Raw genomic sequence first — 20,755 nt, forward strand, 5'->3', positions numbered from 1 at the left:
TATTTATAGCAGGCCAGGCACAGTGGCTCAGGCCTGTAATTTCAGCACTTTGGGAGGCTGAGGCAGGCAGATCACCTGAGGGCAAGAGTTCAAGAACAACGTGGCCAACATGGCAAACCCTGTCTCTACTAAAAATACAAAAGTTAGTTAGCCAGGCATGGTGGCAGGTGCCTGCAATTCCAGCTACTCGGGAGGCTGAGGCACAAGAATCACTTGAACCCGGGAGGCAAAGGTTGCAGTATGCCAAGATCACACTACTGCACTCCAGCGACAGAGTGAGACGCCGTCTCTCACACACACGCAAAACAAATATTCATAACAGCTCTACTGGTAATAGGCAAAAAACTGGAAACAAGCCACTCATCCTTCAATGAGTGAATAAACAAACTGTAGTACATACCACAAAATATTACTCAGAACTAAAAAACAATTAAATATTGATGTATACATGAATCTCCAGGAATTATGCTGAATTTAAAAAAAACGCCAATACCAAAAGATTTCACACTGTATGGTTCCACTTAATTAACATTCTTGAAATGGCAAAATTATAGAAATGGAGAATAGATTAGTGGTTGCCAGGGATGACAAGGGGCTCAGGAAGGAGAGAAATGTACATGGCTGTAAAAGAGCGACAGGAGGGATTCTTGTGATGATGAAATTTTTATAAATCTTGACTCTAGGCCATTACTGCAGGAAAAGGTCCCGCAGAGCTGAGCAGTCAAGATGTGTGGCTTCATCGAAGACCAGACCGCAGAGTTCAAGGAGGCCTTCCAGCTGTTTGACCGAACACATGATGGCAAGATCTTGTACAGCCAGTGTGGGAACGTGATGAGGGCCCTGGGCCAGAACCCCACCAACGCCGAGGTGCTCAAGGTCCAGGGGAACCCCAAGAGTGATGAGATGAATGTGAAGATGCTGGACTTTGAGCACTTTCTGCCCATGCTGCAAATAGTGGCCAAGAACAAGGACCAGGGCACCGATGAGGATTATGTCGAAGGACTTCCGGTGTTTGACAAGGAAGGAAATGGCGTCGTCATGGGTGCTGAAATCCGGCACATTCTTGTCACACTGGGTCAGAAGATGACAGAGGATGAAGTAGAGATGGGGGTGGCAGGGCACGAGGACAGCAATGATTGTATCAGCTATGAAGAGCTCGTCCGCATGGTGCTGAATGGCTGAGGACCTTCCCCGTCTCCCCAGAGTCCGTGCCTTTCCCTGTGTGAATTCTGTATCTAGCCTGAAGGCTCCTAGGCTCTCTTGTCTCAGCACCTTTCCCATCTTGTCTCTCTTGGATGATGTTTGCCGTCAGAATTCACCAAATAAAACTTGCTCTCCGGGAAAAAAAAAAACTGACTCTATCAATGTCAATATCCTAGTCATGTTGTACTATAGTTTTGAAGATGTTACTATTGGGGGAAACTGGGCAAATGGTGCGTGAGATTTTTCTGCATTATTATTATTGTTATTATTATTTAACTTCTTAGGTGCTGGGGGAACTCTCTTCTGGATTCAGCTGCATTCTTCCTTTTTTTTTTTTTGAGACAGAGTCTTGCTCTGTCACCCAGGCTGGAGTGCAATGGTGCCATCTCAGTTCACTGTAACCTCTGCCTCCCGGGCTGAATCAATTCTCCTACCTCAGCCTCCCAAGTAGCTGGGACTACAGGTGTGGGGCACCATGCCTGACTAATTTTTGTGTTTTTAGTGGAGACGGGGTTTCACTGTGTTGGCCAGGATGATCTCGAACTCCTGACCTCAAGTGATTCTCCCACCTTGGCCTCCCAAAATGCTGGGATTACAGGTGTGACCCACCACCCCTGACCTGCATTTTTTCTTATAACTGCATGTGAATCTACAATTATCTCACAATTAAAAGTTTACTTAAACATATATATACAGTAAATTAGAAGAGAAAAAACTTAAACACTAACATATTCCTAGAAAGTAACCTAAAAGATAAAGGAATTTAATTATGTCATTCAACAGAGCCATGTGAATGAAAAATTCATGCTGGCCATAGGTTATGCTGATGTATACATTCCTGAGACTTCTGTTCTGTTGCAGGAAGGCATTCCCTTTCAGTGCCAGTAGAAACAGAAGGATAAGCAGAGTTGCAGAGGTAGAGAGAGAAAATGGAAACAATAGAGAGGATGGTTCCTCTTAGAGCCTTTTGTAAGTATTCTGTCACCTGGCTGTCTGTTTTCTAACCAAATGACCAAAAGGAATGAATGACTGTGCCCTTTCTGTGGTAGAGACCCACCAGAGACCTGAGGGCAAGGGAGGAATCTAAGTCTTGCCTCACATATGCCAAATCTTACCTAATCTCTCACACATATGTCTCCACTCCAGTCCCCAAGGCTTTACCCTGAATGCCCTCCTCACCCTCCCAGAATCCTATCCTCCTAGCCACCCCACTACCCAGAATGGAGCATTCATGCACACATCTAATATATCACTGCCCAAGTTCTCATCGTGGGTCCAGTCCACCAGGTCATTCTGTAACATTCATCTTAGTTTTAAAAAAACATAAGAGGGACTTTGTTGGCAAAAATCCAGGGGTAATGAATCCTATGTTCTAGAAACAGTGAAGCTGAACTATTTCAATTTGCAAGTAAGAGCTGGCAGGAAACCAACAGAGCAAATTCCTCTTGGGGGAAAAACAGGCTGGTTAGTTAACTTGTAGGTCTGTAAGGTGGGCAGATTTCTTTAAAAAGCAAACAAAGCAATTTTAGACTTGAGAGACTTAATTGCTATCCAAGGCCAAGAATATGAATAATGTTATACAAAAACCTTGCTCAAGTGAGAATTCTGCAATTGAAGCATTTTGACTCTAATAGCTAAAGTTTAAAGGAGAAGACTATAGAAAAGGATGTTTATTTATCCATTCATATATTATTATATAAACCATTCATGGTAGTGAGATATAAATCTCATCTTTTTTTTTTCACTGTAGCAAAAAAAGGTGATGCTTTTCAGAATTTCTATGTCTAAGAAAATAAAGAGTCAGGCCAGGCGTGGTGGCTCACGCCTGTAATCCCAGCACTTTGGGAGGCCGAGGCAGGCGGATCACCTGAGGTCGGGAGTTCGAGACCAGCCTGACCAACATGAAGAAACCCCATCTCTACTGAAAATGCAAAATTAATTGGGCAGGGTGGCGCACGCCTGTAATCCCAGCTACTTGGGAGGCTGAGGCAGGAGAATCGCTTGAACCAGGAGGCAGAGATTGCAGTGAGCTGAGATCATGCCATTGCACTCCAGCTGGTCAACGAGAGCAAAACTCCATCTCAAAAAAAAAGAAAAGAAAGAGTCAAGCTGCTTTTGTAGGTTACAGATAATGTTAGATTCTTTTACATTTGTTCTTCCCTCAATAAAATGAGAAATTTCATTTATGCGAAAGGTAAAATTAGAGAACTAATAATGGCTTAATAGCAGTTCTAGATCACTTTGTAATGAAGGACAGGAAAAGCATATATAAATAGAATTCAAAGATAATAAAACATTTATTTGCTTTAACCCTTTCCCTTTCTCACACCACTCCCCCTAAAACAGTAGCAAAGAAGTAAGAGAAAGTCATACAGGATGACAAGCAACAAAGTAAAGCATCTGAGAAAACTTCACCTGTGTCATCTTTCTAATTATAAACATCATTGTGATCATCATTGGGTGGACAAAAATTTATATATAAAAATGCTCATTTTGGCTGGGCACCGTGGCTTATGCCTGTAGTATCAGCACTTTGAGAGACCAAGGCAAGTGGATCACCTGAGGTCAGGAGTTTGTGATCAGCGTGGCCAACAAGGCGAAACCCCGTCCCTACTAAAAATAAAAAAAAATTATCTGGATGTGGTGGTGTGCACCTATAATCCTAGTTACTCGGGAGGCTGAAACTGGGACGTTCCTAGCTACTCAGGAGAATTACTTGATCCTGGGAGGCAGAGGTTGCAGTGAGCCAAGATCATGCCACCTCACTCAAGCCTGGACTAAAGAGCGAGACTCCGTCTCAAAAAAATAAAAAATAGAAAAAAAATACTCATTATTTCTGGTGGTTTTTTTGTTTTCTGTTTTTGAGACAGACTCTCACTCTGTCACTCAGGCTGGAGTGCAGTGGTGCGATCTTGACTCACTGCAACTTCTCTGCCTTCTGGGTTCAAGTGATTCTCCTGCCTCAAGCTCCCGAGTAGCTGGGACCACAGGCGCACGCCACTATACCTGGCTAATTTTTTTATTTTTAGTAGTGGCGGGGTTTCACCATATTGGCCAGGCTGGTCTCGAACTCCTGATCTCGTGATCCATCTGCCTTGGCCTCCCAAAGTGCTGGGATCACAAGCGTGAGCCACTGTACCTGCCCCAGGCCTCTGGGTTGTTTTATTATAGTTTTAAAAAAATGTAAATGTCCAAAAGTAGGACACATTTAAGTAATTTTTGGTATATTGATATGATGAAATGCTTCGCAGCCATTAAAAGAAGTCACATTTTCAAGTAGTAAAAATTAAAGAGTCCAAATACCTGCTAATGGTAGGAAAAAGGAGGAAAGGAAACTCATGTGATACCAGTGGAAAAGTAAATTGTTATAGCCCTTTAGAAAAAGTAATCTGGCAATATCTATTCAAATAAAAAATATACTATTCAAATAAGAAGCCTGACGTAAGCAAAGAGTATCAAACATTTTTTTTCCTAAAGAAAATAAAAGCAGGTAAGGACTATGCTCTAGATTCTTCTTATGAAAACACAGAATAATTTTCATGGAAATAATCAAAACAGAGAGAACTTATTTCCAACTCCCTGACCCCTCTTATAATGTCTATGGGGGCCCAACTCTGTGATCCTCAAGGCTTGCCTTTCTCTTTATATACCAGCCCTTCAGGTCATATCATCTCTCATCTGGTAACTACTCGATGATGTTTATGGGTCCCCGTATTGTACACGGCGTCTAAATTCTTCCCTTTCTTCACTCTCTTCTTCCTACCCCACCATACGATTATGTTAAAAATGGCTGAGTCTGGTTAACTCTGGATGTGCAGTGTGTCTCCCGCCTGTCCCTTTCTCCTCATTCCTACACCTGCTATCTTGACTGGACACTGTATTACCTTTCACCTGACATCGAATAGCGTAACTGGTTTTCCTGCTTCTTCTTCTTCTTCTTTTTTTTTTTTTTGAGATGGACTTTCGCTCTTGTTGCCCAGGCTATAAAGCTCAATGGCACAATCTCAGCTCACTGCAACCTCTGCCTCCCGGGTTCAAGTGATTCTCCTGCCTCAGCCTCCCGAGTAGCTGGAACTACAGGCGCCTGCCACCATGCCTGGCTAATTTTTGTATTTTTAGTAGAGATGGGGTTTCGCCATATTAGTCAGGCTGGTCTCCAACTCCTGACCTCAGGTAATCCACCCGCCTCGACCTCCCAAAGTGCTGGGATTACAGGTGTGAGCCACCACGCCTGGCCAGTTTTCCTGCTTCTTTATCTGTCCCTGTTCCAAGTTAGGTTACACACTGTGACCAGCAGTCCTCCATGAAACTAAGACCATGATACTCTCCTGTCCAGAACACTTGATGCCTCCTCATTAGGTAAAGAGCAAACCCCAGTTCCCTGCACAGCAGCCCACGTTTCTGAGTACTTGGCTTGAAACAGGGTCTGAACTTGCAGCCCCGGTGCCTTTGTGCATTGAAGCAGTGTCCTGAGTTGAATAGTCTCCCTCCAAAATTTAGGTCTGCCCAGAACCTCAGAATGGGACCTTATTGGGAAATAGCGTCTTTGCAGAAGTCGAGTTAAAATGAGGTCCAGTTGGATTAGAGTGGGCCCCAAATCCGATGACTAGTGTCCTTAGAATAAAGGCCATGTGAAGACACAGAGTGAAGACGGCCATGTAAAGATGGAGGTAGAAATGGAGTGATGCAGCTACAGGCGAAGAAATAGCACAGATCACTGGCAGCTGCCAGAAACCAGAAGATGTCCAGAAAGGATTCTTCCTTAGAATTTTAGAGGGAGCATGGCCCTGTAGACACCTTGATTTTTTGGACTTCCACCTTCTAGAACTGTAAGACAATAAATGCCTATTGTTTTAAGCCACCAAGTTAATGGTAATTTGTTATAGTAGCCTTAGAAAACTAATACAGGCTGGGTGCAGTGGCTCACACCTGTAATCCCAGCACCTTGGTAGACTGAGGTGGGAGAATGGCTTGAGCCCAGGAGTTTGAGACCAGCCTAGGCAACATAGTGAAACCCTGTCTCTACACAAAATCAAAAATTAACCAGGCCTGGTGGCTCATACCTCTAGTCCCAGCCATTTAAGAGGGTGACATGGGAGGACTGTTGAGCCCAGGAGGTCAAGCCTGCAGTAAGCCATGATCCAGCTCACTGCACTCCAGTCTGGGTGACAGAATGATAACTTTTTTGTTTTTGTTTTTGTTTTTCACCTGAGTGCAGGTGGGCTAAGGCTGAAAAGAGCGTTAGCCCAGAATGAGACCCTTTACATAACACAATTGGTTAGGAATTTTTTAGTGCAAAGAAGAAAAGCAAAAACCCCAATTTAGCTTAAGGAAAAAGAAAAATGTATCATAAAGATATTACTGTATTTCAGGGAACCCAAGGTCAGAAATGCAGCTAAGACTCATGAACATCCAGAATCAGAGACACACAGGCCACCAGGGTTCTCTCTCTAGGACATTTTCCCCTTTGTATCTGCTCTATATTTTTCTCTCTCTTCCTCTCTCTCACTCCTCTCTCTGTCTTTTCTCTCTCAGACTCTCTTCCTGCATTTCTCAAAGTCATAGTTATCCGTAGATTCCAGATTTACCTTTCATATCCAAAGGGAAATTGACTACTTTTTCTCAGTAGTCTCCGGGAAGAACTGATTGGTCTCAAAAAGTCTCAGGGAAGAACTGATTAGTCTGCTGGGTAAGAATTCCACCAATATTCACTAGCCAATACTATGTGGTCAGGAGGTGGGATTGCATGGTATAGAGAAGATGATTCACCCTGTGGATGAAGTGGTGCTGGGGTGGGAAGGGAAGGAAACCACAGGTCGGTGATATTCATGCTTTCCTTTTTCTAGAAATCCCTCTTTCTCTTATTCATTATCTCTGCTTGTTGAAATTGTACATGTCTTTCAAGGTTTGGCTTAAATGTCACTTTTCCTACAAAACATGTTTGTCTTTGCCATTAGATCATGAATCCTCAAAAGCAGATACAATATATCTTACTTCTTCATATATTGTCTTTCCCGAAGCAAGCTTCAGATGTTTGTGGATGCTCCTTGAAGCCTTCCTGGGTCTACCAATTCAGAAGTCATCCCACCATCTCCAGGCTTCTAAGATACTTTGAACTTCTTTTATAGCACTTACCTACCATCTTCTGTCTTTTTTTTGAGACGGAGTCTTGCTCTGTTGCCCAGGCTGGAGTGCAGTGGTGCAATCTCGGCTTGGTGCAATCTCTGCCTCCTGGCTTCAAGCGATTCTCCTGCCTCAGCCTCCCGAGTAGCTGGGATTACAGGTGCATGCTACCAAGCCTGGCTAATTTTTGTATTTTTAGTAGAGATGAGGTTCACCATGTGGGCCCATCTGGTCTTGAACTCCTGGCCTCAGGTGAGCCACCTGCCTTGGCCTCCCAAAGTGCTGGGATTACAGGTATGAGCCACCATGCCTGGCCCTGTCTGTTTCTTTGAAGATACTTCTAAACATGTTTCTCCTCCTCTCCAATGTGTCAGGTCATTGTAGACAGGATCCAGTACTTTGCACATGACAGTCAGGAAGTAACTCTTTGTTAAGTATAATTCCCCCTCCCCACACCCTCAAAAGTCCAATTAATAATATGTAAAGTTAGTTTCAATGGAAATATAATTGCATATATAATGCTAATGTATTTTGGGTCTCAGTATAGGACCCAGCTTCCTCTACTATTCTCAGCTCACATGATGAACTCAAACCACATCTTATTTTAATTTTTTGAGAAAAAAATTTTTTTTTTTTATTTTAATCTTTTTCCGTCATCCAGGCTATAGTTCAGTGGCGATTACGGCTTATTGAAACCTCCGTCTCCTGGGCTCAATCAATCCTCCCACCTCTGCCTCCTGAATAGCTGGGACCACAAGCACCTGCCATCACACCTAGCTAATTTTTTGTATTACACCTTCTTGCATAATGTAGTGAAGACCCCTCTTCTACGGTCACGGCTGGGCCTTGGAGGTTAGTGACCAGAGGAAAGACATCCTGCTGGAAGCTCATCCATTCAGGCCCTGAGTAGTGTGGGAAGGAGTGGGAGACAGAAGTAGGGGGAAATGAGCCTCCGCACAATGCCATGGATCAGGAGGGGAGATTGCCTGCTGGGACATAATACAGGACAAGAGCTGTGGGGCCTTTGCCTGTTACAGAGAAAAATGCTAAGAGACCAGTGATTCAGGGCTGAGTGCACAAGTTTTACTGCCAAATGGGGAACCCAATCCAGTACAGTCAGACTGGGAAGATGAAGTTGGGGGAGGAGAAATGGGGTAGGTCTTGTCAAGCCAAGATTCCACACATGGTCTGGGTCACTTATCAGACAAGCAGTTCCTCAAGCCTTGATTGGCTTGCAATTCCTGGACTCGTGACCTGGGCCTGCTGGTTACCCTAGGTGGGATTTGAGGGGAAGCCTTACCCACTGGGTCAGCCAGGAACGCTGAGGGTGGAGACCGAAGTACTGTATCTGGGCCCTGAATGTTGGAGCTGTGCTTTGGAGCTGTGCCCTGGACTGCTGGGCTGGCAGGGCCTGGGTGGGGAAGAGGAGGCCTGCAGAGGAAAGTTGCAATCTGGAGGTCACTGCAGCTCATCTTCGGATGCTGAAACTGTGTGAAGAGCAGCCAAGTCGGGAACTTGCATGTGCCAGTGTGGAGAGCAGGCCACCTCTCTCCAGCACTCCAGGCTTTTGAGGCTCCCTTCTTGCATCTGGACACCATCCCAAGCAAAGAGTACCAACTGGGAGTTGGACTTTGATAAGAGACAGAAAATACAGTTAATAGGAAATTTAAGAACACTCCTGCCCCACATCCAAGCTGGGTAGGGGGTTTAGGAATAAGACCAGTTATAGCAAAATTTTTTTAAATTTTTTTTTTTGAGGTAGAGTTTCACTCTTGTTGCCCAGGCTGGAGTGCAATGGTGCAATGTCAGTTCACTGCAACCCCCACCACCGGGGTTCAAGCGATTCTCCTGCCTCAGCCTCTTGAGTAGCTGGGACTACAGGTGCCTGTCACCACACCCAGCTAATTTTTTGTACTTTTAGTAGAGATGGGGTTACACTATGTTGGCCAGGCTGGTTTTGAACTCCTGGCCTGAAGTGATCCGCCTGCCTCGGCCTCCTAAAGTGCTAGGATTACAAGTGTGAGCCACTGCACCCAGCCTAGTTATAGCAAATTTTAAAACTACAATATTACAACCAAAAATGAAATGTGAGGCTCTGCCACTCACTATTAATCAGTGTTTGGCTATGTCTTTGTTCTATGTTGATCAGTCATATCACTACAATGTGGTGAATTTGCACCTTTTACGCTCAGGACCCTCTTACGTTTTTTTCTTTCTTTTTTTTTTTTTTGAGACGAAGTCTCACTCTGTCGCCCAGGCGTGAGTTCAGTGGAAAGATCTTGGCTTACTGCAGCCTCCGCCTCCCAGGTTCAAGTGATTCTCCTGCCTCAGCCTCCCAAGTAGCTGGGACTACATGCACGTGCCACCATACCTGGCTGAGTTTTTGTATTTTTAGTAGATACGGGGTTTCACCGTGTTAGCCAGGATGGTCTTGATCTCCTGACCTTGTGATTTGCCCACCTTGGCCTCCCAAAGTGCTCGGATTACAGGCATGAGCCACCACGCCTGGCCCCACTCTTTGGGTTTTTACCGTACTCTTGGCTTAATACAGCCACAATTAGTTCTGCAGGTCAGTTAGGAGTCCCTTGGACAATCAAAGAGCAAGTTAATAAAGAAAGACCATTATACCATGTGCTCAGCTCCTTTGGAGAAACAAGAATCATGCTGTGAATTGGTATTAAGGCCAGTGCATCATTTATTACGTGCACAGAGCATAGTGAGGACAAGGGGTTGCTGGGGACAGACAAATCCAGACAGGGGCATGGCTCCGGCTTCCCTTCCCCGATCCTGCGGCTTCGGCACTGAGGGGCTCATAGCAGTGGAGCAGCTAGGCTCTCAAGTCAGCTAGAGACAGGCCCAAGCTTATTCAGTCAGGCCCTGACCCATCAGCCACAATCTCTCCTTCGCCTTTCCTTCCTTATCTGCCATCCAATACAGCACATTTCCTCAAAGGCAGCTTTTGTGAATAGAAAAAATTATTAATATTCAGGTTAGCATGATGGCATGTACCTGCAGTCCCAGTTCCTCTGGAGGCTGAAGTGGGAGGAGTGCTTGAGCCTGGGAGGTGGAGATTGCAGTGCAGCTGAGATCACGCCACTGCACTCCAGCCTGGGCAACAGAGTGAGACTCTGTCTCAAAAAAGAAAAGAGGAAAGAAATTATTCAGAAGTTGCCTGGCTTTGAAAATTAATATTTGACTTTACAAAATCAAAACCCAAGAGGATTTTTCTGTAAGTTTATACATTCAGCTTATAAATTTTATAGATACAGCTAAATTTAAACAATCACTTTTGAGGAGGCTTTTGATTAATGTTTGTTCAAATTTATAAATTTATTTAATTGGTGGGGCGTGATGGCTCACACCTGTAATCCCAGCTCTTTGGGAGGCTGAGGTGGGCAGATCGCTTGAGGCCAGGAGTCAGAGACCAGCCTAGCCAACATGGTGAAACCCCATCTCTACTAAAAATACAAAAATTAAGTGGGTGTGGTGGCAGGCGCCTGTAATCCCAACTGATTACAGCTGGAGATTAGCTGGGAGACTAGCTGGATTAGCTGGGAGACTGAGGCAGGAGAATCACTTGAACCCAGGAGGCAGAGGTTGCAGTGAGCCAAGATTGCACCATTGCACTCCAGCCGGGAGACAAAGTGAGACTCTGTCTAAAATAAAAATAAAAATAAAAAAATAAAAAATAAATGTACTTAACCTAAGTATTTTATCTGTACTTGTAAATTTAAAGTAATTTATTTGGTAAGTACTTCAGTTGTATGATTGACAAAAAAAGTCTTTTTCAAGTACTTAAGTCATACATACATATCCAATCGATTAATCTTAAAAATGTGTTAGTTTTAGGTTCTTTTACATTTCTAATATTACATGCACATTTTGAAATATTTCCACTTCAAATCACAAACGCAAGTCAATTACTTAGATTGTATGTTTTTAATAAGTACTACATGTCTAATATGTTTTTCTAATAGATCATATTCTCTTAGACACTATAAAGACCTAAGATACTAAATATACAGATTCCTTTACACAAAAATACTAATACAATGTGTCTGATTTTCTTAATCATTTCTATATTTAATTGTATAAACCTAATAAACCTACCTAGGTTTAAAATATTTATTACTTTAAGCTGGGTGCAGTGGCTCATGCCGGTAATCCCGGCACTTTGGGAGTCCGAGGTGGGTGGATCACCTGAGGTCAGGAGACTTCTCTACTAAAAATACAAAAAGTAGCTGAGCATGGTGGTGTGTGCCTGTAATCCTAGCTACTCAGGAGGGACTGAGGCAGGAGAATCACTTGAACCTGGGAGGCGGAGGCTGCAGTGAGCTCAGATGGTGCCGCTGCACTCCAGCCTGGGCGACAGACTGAGATCCGTCTCAAAAAATAAACAAATAAATAAAATACAATAAAATATTTACTGCTTTACAAAAAAAGTTTTTCTCAAATTCTTTTGAACATACCTTCCAAAGCTGGTACATGAGGTCTAGAGTCTTGAACATATTTCTAGGGGGGCCGGATGAGGTAGCTGATTCGTGTAATCCCAGCACTTTGGGAGGCCGAGATGGATCACTTGAGTCCAGGAGTTCCAGACCAGCCTGGACAACATAGGGAGACCACTCTCTACTAAAATTAAAAATTTACTGGCCTGAGATCCCAGCTACCTGGAAGGCTAAGGTTGGAGGATCATTTGAGCCCAGGAGGTTGAAGCTGCGGTGAGCATGGCACTTCAGGTTGGGCGACAGAGCAAGACCCTGTCTCAAAACAAACAAACAAAAACAAATACCTAGGGAATTTTGTTCATAACACCACTACCAGGAGATGAGTCCCTTTTACTCTTAATATGTCTTGAACCTTCGAACTTAAAAAGGAGTTGTAGCCAGCCTTCAAAATAACACCCACAGATTCTCACACCTCATACTGCCTTGGGCGGAGATTTCCACTCTGAACAGGTCTGATCTGGAAAATCAATAAGACATTGTGGAAATGATGTAGAGTGACTTCTAAAGCTAGATCATCAAAGCCATTTCTACTCTGTCTTACATGCTCTTGGCTTATTTGCTCTGGACAAAGCCAGCTACTCATACAGTCCTATGGAGCAGTCATGTAGTGAGGACCTGAGTCCTCCCACCAATGGCCAGCATTAGCTTGCCATGAGTATGAACCACCCATCTGGGAAGCAGATCCTCTAGCCCCAGCCCTCAGATAACTGCAGCCCTCACCAACATTTTGAATGCAATCTCATGAGGGACCCTTAATTAAAACTAAACTGTTCCATTCTGTCCTCTTTCTCCCCAAAAGCAACAACAAGGAAAAAACAGAAACACTAATCAGCTCCCAAATTCCTGATCCACAGAACCCCTGTGAAATGATAAACATTTATTATTGTTTAAAGCCTCTAAATTTTGGAGTAATTTGTTACATAGCAATACATAACTAATAGAAAACAGTCACATTAGCCCACATCCTTGAACCTAAATCGTATCATTATCTAATTTCCAAGCCTGATTAGCTCCTATAAACCTCTACTCAGTGATTACACCATTTGTGTGGATTAAGCTACTTATGGTTTCATCGGATCCTGAATTCTTTTTCTATTCATTCTATCTGTTAGGGCCACAATTTTACAGAGATTCTAGATCATACCTAATTCTGTGGCTTGTCAGCCTATTCCTGACATACTATCACAACTTGAAAGTGTGGCGTTCTGCTGCCACCTATCATCACAGCCTCCTCCTCATGACCAGATTCACAGTTTATGTTCTAACAATAAAAGATGGAAGCATCTTTTTTTCTGAAATCTACTGCTCCACCGTTTGTGAAGTCTAATAAGCATCTCAGACTTAACGTGGCTAACAGAGAACCCTGGATTTTTCTCTATACTCACCTACTTTACCTGGTCTTTCACAGCCACATAAGTGGCAACATCACCCATCCAGTTGCTCATACCAAAGACCCTAGAGTCATTCTGGATTCCTTTCTTCTTCTCACACCATTGGCAATGCCCTTAGACTCTCTCTCCAGATACATCCTGGATTTGTTAACTTCTCTTCGTCTTCATTCCTATCAGCCTAGACCTTATTACCGTCTTTCACCAGGACTACTGCAATAGTCTCCCAACTATAAACGCTGATGCTTCTCTCTGTTTTACAAAAATCAACTATGGTGAATAAAACATCTATAAACAGTCACATACAGGTGTTTCTGTTACATATTTTATTTCTCTTGAGTAAATACCAAGAAGTGAGATTGCTGTGTCATATGGTAAGTACCTGTTTAATTTTATAAGAAAGTACCAGACTTTTTTTTTAAGGAGACAGGGTCTCACTTCCATTGCCCAGGTTGGAGTACAGTGGCATGATCTCAGCTCAGCTGCAGCCTCGACTTCCCTAGCTTAGGTGATTCTCCCACCTCAGCCTTCCAAGTAGCTGGGACTACAGATGCGCAACATGGCGAAACCCCAACTCTACTAAAAACACAGAAAATGCCTGGCTAATTATCTGTGTTTTTAGTAGAGATGGGGTTTCGCCATATTGCCCAGGCTGGTCTCGAACTCCTGGGCTCAAGCCATCAGCCCTTCTCGGCTCCCCAAAGTGCAAGAGCCACCACACCCTGCCTGCCAAACTATTTTTTAAAGTGGATATACCATTTTGTATTCCTACCAGTAATATATGAGATTTCCACGTCCTCTCCAGCACTTGGCATTGTGTTTTTTCTTTTTAAAGCCATTTTAGTACATGTGTAGTAGTTCTTTTTTTTTCAATCGAGGCAAAATTCCCATACAGTGAAATGTACCGATCCTAAGTGTACAATTCGAAGACTTCTTATAAATCTGTATACCCATATAATCAAGATGTAGAACATTTTTATTGCTCTAATAAATTCCCCAGTAACCCTCTTTCAGTCAACCCTCACACCCCTAGAAGCAGCCACTTCTATTGCTATCACCATAGATTAGTTTTACCTCTACTTAAACCTCATAAAAGAAATAGTACAGTGCTGACTTCGGCAGCACATATACTGAAGTTGGAATGAGACAGAGAAGATTAGCATGGCCTTCCCACATTCGCAGGAAGATTATGTCTTCCCCACTTTCCAAAGAGCTGACACAGAAGTTCAACGTGCCATCCATGCCCATCCAAAAGGATGATGAATTTCAGGTTGTAAGAGGACACTATAAAGGTCAGCAGATTGGCAAAGTAGTCCAGGTTTACAGGAAGAAATACGTAATCTACATTGAACAGGTGCAGCAGCGAAAGGCTAATGGCACTACTGTCCACGTAGGCATTCACCCAGCAAGATATATCACTAGGCTAAAACTGGACAAACACCGCAAAAGGATCCTTCAACAGAAAGCTAAATCTCGCCAAGTAGGAAAGGAAAAGGGCAAATACAAGGAAGAAACAATTGAGAAGATGCAGGAATAAAGTAATCTTATATACAAGTTTTGATTAAAACTTGAAATGAGAAAAAAAGTAGTATAGCATATACTATCTTGTGTCTGGCTGGTCTTACTCAACAATGGTTTTGAGATGCATCCATGTTATTTTGTGTATAGATAGTTCTTTATTTTTATTGCTAAGTAATATTTTATTGTATGACCATATCACAATTTGTTTTTCTGGTCACTATTTTTTTAAGACAGTGTTTCACTCTGTCACCCAGGCTGGAGTGCAGTGATGTGATCTTGGCTCACTGCAATCTCCGCCTCCTGGGTTCAAGCCTCTGCCTCGGCCCCCTGAGTAGCTGGGATTACAGGCACCTGACACCATGCCTGGCTAATTTTTTTGTATTTTTAGTAGATTTGGAGTTTCATCATCTTGGCCAGGCTGGTCTTGAACTCCTAACCTCGTGACCCATCCACCTCAGCCTCCCAAAGTGCTGGGATTACAAGTGTGAGCCACCGCGCCTGGCCACCTAGTCACCTTTTGATGGACATTTGGGGTATTTCCAGCAATTTCATTCCTAAATATTTACCCAAGAGAAATGCAAGCATATGTCTACAAAAAGACTTGAACAATAAAGCCTGCTTTACTTCTTGATCCATTACAATCCGTTCTCCATACAGCAGCTAGAGGGATCTTTTAAATAAATCACCCAAATCCCATCACTTCTCTGATTCCATATCCTTTAGTGACTTCCCATTTCACTTAGGAGAAAATGTAAGCTGCCTACCATAGCGTGTGAACTCCAGACATCAGTGAGTCTTAACTAGGATGCACATAGGAATCCTCTGGGATCTTTTGATGGCCAGGCCCCGCCTCAGAATATCTGGAGGAAGGCCTCACATGCTTTTTTTTTTTTTTTTTGGGACAGTCTCACCCTATTGCCCAGGCTGGAGTGCAATGGGTCTTGGCTCACTGCAACCTCCACCTTCCAGATTCAAAAATTCTCCTGCCTCAGCCTCCGGAGTAGCTGGGACTACAGGTGCGTGCCATCACTCCCTGCTAATTTTTGTATTTTTAGTAGAGGTGGGGTTTCACCATGTTGACCAGGCTGGTCTTGAACCCCTGAACTTGTGATCTGCCCACCTCGGCCTCCCATAGTGCTGGGATTATAGGCATGAACCACTATGCCTGGCCCCACATGCTTCTTAAAGCTCCCCAGGAAATCCTAAATAACACTCAGGTTTGTGAGGCCCTGACAGTGCGACCTGGCCCTGGCCCTTCAACTTTATCACACACCACTCTCCTCTTCCTCCCAATCCTCTGAACACAGCAGTTTTATCCCCATCACAGGGATTCTGTGCTGGTGTTTCTTCTGCCTGGAATGTTCTTTACATTTTAGTGTGACTTGTCTTTCTTGTGATTCAGATCTCAGCTGAAATGCCACCTGTTCGGAGGGTTTTCCTGCTCACCCACTCTGAAGGAGCCATGCAGTCCCACTCTAGCATGTCATCTGTTCAAATGCCCCACATCACGTTTTTTTTTTTTTAATTTTTTAAAATTTTTTAATTTTGAGATGGGGTCTCTCACTGTTGCCCAGGCTGGAGTGCAGTGTCGTGATCTCAGCTCACCGCAACGTCCGCCTCCCAGGTTCAAGTGATTCTCCTGGCCTCAGTCTACCAAGTAGCTGAGATTACAGGCGCCACCCCCGCCACGTCCAGCTAAGTTGTTTGTATTTTTAGTAGAGACAATGTTTCACTATGTTGGCCGGGCTGGTCTCAAACTCCTGACCTCGTCGTCTGGTTGCCTGGGCCTCCCAAAGTGCTGGGATTATAGGTGTGAGCCATCGAGCCTGGCTTGTTTTCCTTCCTTCCTTCCTTCCTTCCTTCCTATCTCTCTCTCTCTTTTTCTTTCTTTCTCACAGACTCTTGCTCTGTCTTCCAGGCCAGAGTGCAATGGTGCAATCTCGGCTCACTGCAACCTCCGCCTCCTGGGTTCAAGGAATTCTCCAGCCTCAGCCTCCCGAGTACCTGGGATTGCTGGTGCGTGCCATCATGCCCAGCTAATTTTTTGTATTTTTAGTAGAGATAGGGTTTTACCATGTTGGTCAGGCTGGTCTTGAACTCCTGACCTCAGGTAATCCACCCACCTCGGCCTCCCAAAGGCTGGGATTACAGGCGTGAGCCACCGTGCCCGCTCCTCTCTTCTCCTCTCCTCTCCTCTCCGAGTCAGAGTCTCACTCTGTCACCAAGGCTGGAGTGCAGTGGTGTGATTACAATCATAGCTCACTACAGCCTTGGACTCCTGGGCTTAAGTAATCTTCTCACCCAGACTTCTGAGTAGCTGGGACTACAGGTGCATGCCACCACACCCAGCTTATTTATTTATTTATTTATTTACCTCTTCGTAATGATGGAGTTTTGTCATGTTACCCAAGCTGGTCTCGACCTCCATGTTGCCCAGGCTGGCCTGAAACAATCTTCTCACTTCAGCCTCCCAAGTCATTGAGATTATAGGCATGAGCCACTGAACCTGGCTTACTTATTTCTACTATTGCCTTGTTGGTATATTTTTCTGAGTGATTGTCTGTCTCCCCCTCTAGAATGTACAAGACCTTGTCTGTCTTGCTTGCCACCGTATCCCTAGTATTTAGAAATGTGCCTAGTCCACCTTCAGCCTGGTGTAGGGTGAGTGGTCCCCGACGGGCCGGGGTGCTGCATCTGCAGGAAGAGGCGCGGGGTGCAGCCTTTAAAACATATAAAAATGGCTTCCAAAAGAGCTCTGGTCATCCTGGCTAAAGAAGCGGAGGAAATGGAGACCGACATCCCTGTAGATGTCAAAAGGCAAGCTGTGATAAAGGTCACCGTTGCAGGTCTGGCTGGAAAAGACCCAGTACAGTGTAGCCGTGACGTCATGATTTGTCCTGATGCCAGTCTTGAAGATGCAGAAAAAGAGGGACCATATGACGTGGTGGTTCTACCAGGAGGTAATCCGGGTGCACAGAATTTATCTGAGTCTGCTGCTGTGAAGGAGATACTGAAGGAACAGGAAAACTAGAAGGGTCTGATAGCCGCCATCTGTGCAGGTCCTACTGCTCTGTCGGCTCATGAAATAGGTTTTGGAAGTAAAGTTACAACACATCCACTTGCTAAAAACAAAATGAACGGAGGTCATTACACCTACTCTGAGAATCGGGTGGAAAAGGACGGCCTGATTCTTACAAGCCGAGGGCCTGGGACCAGCTTTGAGTTTGCGCTTGCAATTGTTGAAGCCCTGAATGGCAAGGAGGTGGCGGCTCCAGTGAAGGCTCCACTTGTTCTTAAAGACTAGAGCAGCAAAATGTGACAATCACCTAGAGAGACAGGCCTTAGGAATCTGTTCTCACTGTGTTCGCTCTGAACAAAACAATGGTAGGTTCATGTGTTCCTAAGCTGCCCTCATTACTGCTTTTGTGAAGTATAGTTGTGAAGTCATAACTACACAGAGATCTTCCAACCTACAAATTGTGTCTATACATTTCTAAGCCTTGTTTGCAGAATAAACAGGGCATTTAGCAAACAAACAAACAAAAAAAAATGTGCCTAAAACGTAGTGTTGGCTTAATAAATGTTGGTTAACAGCATGACAGAATACATCCATGGCATGGCCATATTACCTGGGAGAGGGGGCAGCAATCCAGAAGTTTCTTCTAATTTTCTTTCTTTCCACACGGTGTTAGCATGAGGTAGTAGATTTTCAGGAAAATGGAGACTCCAGTCTAAAAGAATTAAACCCAGGTACTGGAGTTCACTAGGTTTTAAATGGCAGAGAGGTTGTTTTCTGTCTCTAGTATCATATCTTTGACCCTAACCAGATGCTGTGCCCATTGTAGATACTCAATTCATATTTTTCTATTAGTAGTGAAATAACTTGGGTTTGCTTTGAGGGGCTAGAGGGGATGTGGGACCCAGAGGACATGTTGGGTATAGGGCTGGACCTGGAGAAGACAGTAGTGTATGAGTGGGAATTAAAAATTCTCCCTTAAAAGAGACAGAAGTATCTTCATTATTTGTGCCTCTATCCTCACTTTAGGGAGCTGCCACCAACTCAAAGCATGAAATTCAGTTTAATCTATTCCGTCCAACTGGATCTCAATGTGCCCTTCTATATGTAGTTTCTTTTATTAAGCAAGACAGTATATTAAAGCAATGTTTTGTTTGCTTGTTTGTTTTGAGATGGAGTCTCACTTTGTCACCAGGCTGGAGTACAGTGGTGCCATCTTGGCTCACTGCAACCTCCACCTGCCAGGTTCAAGCAATTCCCCTGCCCCAGCCTCCTGAGTAGCTGGGACTAGAGGAGTGCACCACCAAGCCCAGCTAATTTTTGTGTTTTTAGAAGAGACGGGGTTTCACCATGTTAACCAGGATGGTCTCGATCTCTTAACTTCATGATCTGCCCACCTTGGCCTCCCAAAGTGCTGGAATTATAGGTGTGAGCCACTGCACCCGGCCTAAAGCAGTGTTTAAAGAAATTTAAAGAGAAAGGAAGAGAAGGAGTAACACAAGGAGGAGGAGAGGGAGGTGACAGGAAGAATTCATGAGCATCTCCGATGTGCTAGACACAGGCTTCCGCATGTTTAGGCATTTACTTATTTATGACACCTTATCTGAAATAAATATAATTATACTCATCTTACAGTTAAGAAAACTGAATGAAGCTTAGAGAAAAGTTACTTTCCTTTTAAGTATTCTTACCACTTACCTGTTATAAAAAGATTACATAAAAATATATGAGACATGCACATCAAATATACAGATGACATTATCAATGGAAAAGCCATTTAATGTAATAAAGATAGATCAAAGATTCAAACTCATCTTGTCAGGCTAGAACATTAGACTGAAACCAAGAGTTACATACAGCCTAGTGTATAAAATGGAAATCCTGCAGTTAGCTACAAAGGTAAAGAAAGAAAGGCAACTAGTTTGACTGGATTTTGTGTAAAAGCAATTTTGTGGATTTGGCTAGTTGTTAGTTTGATATAAGCCAGTAGTAGATGCTAAAAATGTGAATAGGACCACTTGTAAGCATTTCATGATGGTCCTTACCTTTCCTTCCAGTATTTATCACTAGAAACACTTTCAAAAATTCTCTTCTCTTGTCTTCTGTTTCACCTGGTTATCTTTCCATCTCTGAAGCAGATCCTCGTGAATTCTAAAACTAATAATACAGTAGCCTTCATATTATTATTTAATTCAACCTCTTTTTTTTTGAGACAGAATCTTGCTCTCTCCCATGCTGGAGTGCAATGGCAGGATCTCGGCTCATTGTCTCACTGTTACCCTTCACCTCCCAGGTTCAATCCATTCTCCTGCCTCAGCCACCATGCCTGGCTAATTGTTGTATTTTTAGTAGAGATGAGGTTTCGCCATGTTGGGCAGGCTGGTCTTGAACTTCTGACTTCGTGATCCACCCACACCCGCCTCAGCCTCTCAAAGTGCTGGGATTATAGGCGTGAGCCACCATGCCCGGCCAATCCAACCTCTTAACAGCACTAGTGAAATATGTATAATTCCTCCCCATTTTATAGATGAGAAAACTAAGTGATTTTCCCATGATCCAACAGCTAAAGTTAGCGTCCAACTCAGTCCGACTTCAGAGCGCATGCTCTTAATCACTGCACTCTTCTGTCCTGGCTCAGTTTCTTTCAGAGCTTCATTTTACTTTGCTCATTTTCTTAAGTGTCAGCATTCCTTAGAGTCCTGTCCTCTGTCTCCGCTCTTCTGACTTCAGTGCCTCTTTGGTTAATCATCAGTAGACATCGGACTTTTACTGACAACTTCTGCATTGATGAATCCTGCAGCAGCTGCTGACAGCTGCTTACCCAAGAGCACTTACCCTCTTCACATTCTTCTTTGCTAGTAGGACCCTCTGTAAGCTTCAGAGGAGGCTGGCTCCATGCCCAACCCTGGCTCCAGGGAGTGAAGCTTGGTTGGTTGAAACCAAACACAGCTCCTTCTTCCTTTTCTGTGATTAAGCACTGGGAGAGGGTCAGCTGA

The 20,755-nt window shown here is 43.8% G+C and overlaps 1 protein-coding gene and 1 pseudogene across 1 annotated transcript; both read left to right on the top strand.

Annotated features, from left to right (window-relative positions):
* Positions 1-689: 689 nt before the first annotated feature.
* On the top strand, positions 690-1,352 carry LOC105731301 (myosin light polypeptide 6-like). The gene has a single exon (XM_012472987.3). The coding sequence runs from the start codon at positions 727-729 to the stop codon at positions 1,180-1,182; it is 456 nt and encodes a 151-aa protein (XP_012328410.2). The 5' UTR covers positions 690-726; the 3' UTR covers positions 1,183-1,352.
* Positions 1,353-17,480: 16,128 nt separating this feature from the next.
* On the top strand, positions 17,481-18,047 carry LOC105731303 (Parkinson disease protein 7-like; annotated as a pseudogene).
* Positions 18,048-20,755: the final 2,708 nt, after the last annotated feature.

Source organism: Aotus nancymaae, unplaced genomic scaffold, assembly GCF_030222135.1.
Source record: "Aotus nancymaae isolate 86718 unplaced genomic scaffold, 86718_ANA_hifiasm-v0.15.2.pri h1tg000033l, whole genome shotgun sequence".
Classification (NCBI taxonomy): Eukaryota; Metazoa; Chordata; class Mammalia; order Primates; family Aotidae; genus Aotus; species Aotus nancymaae.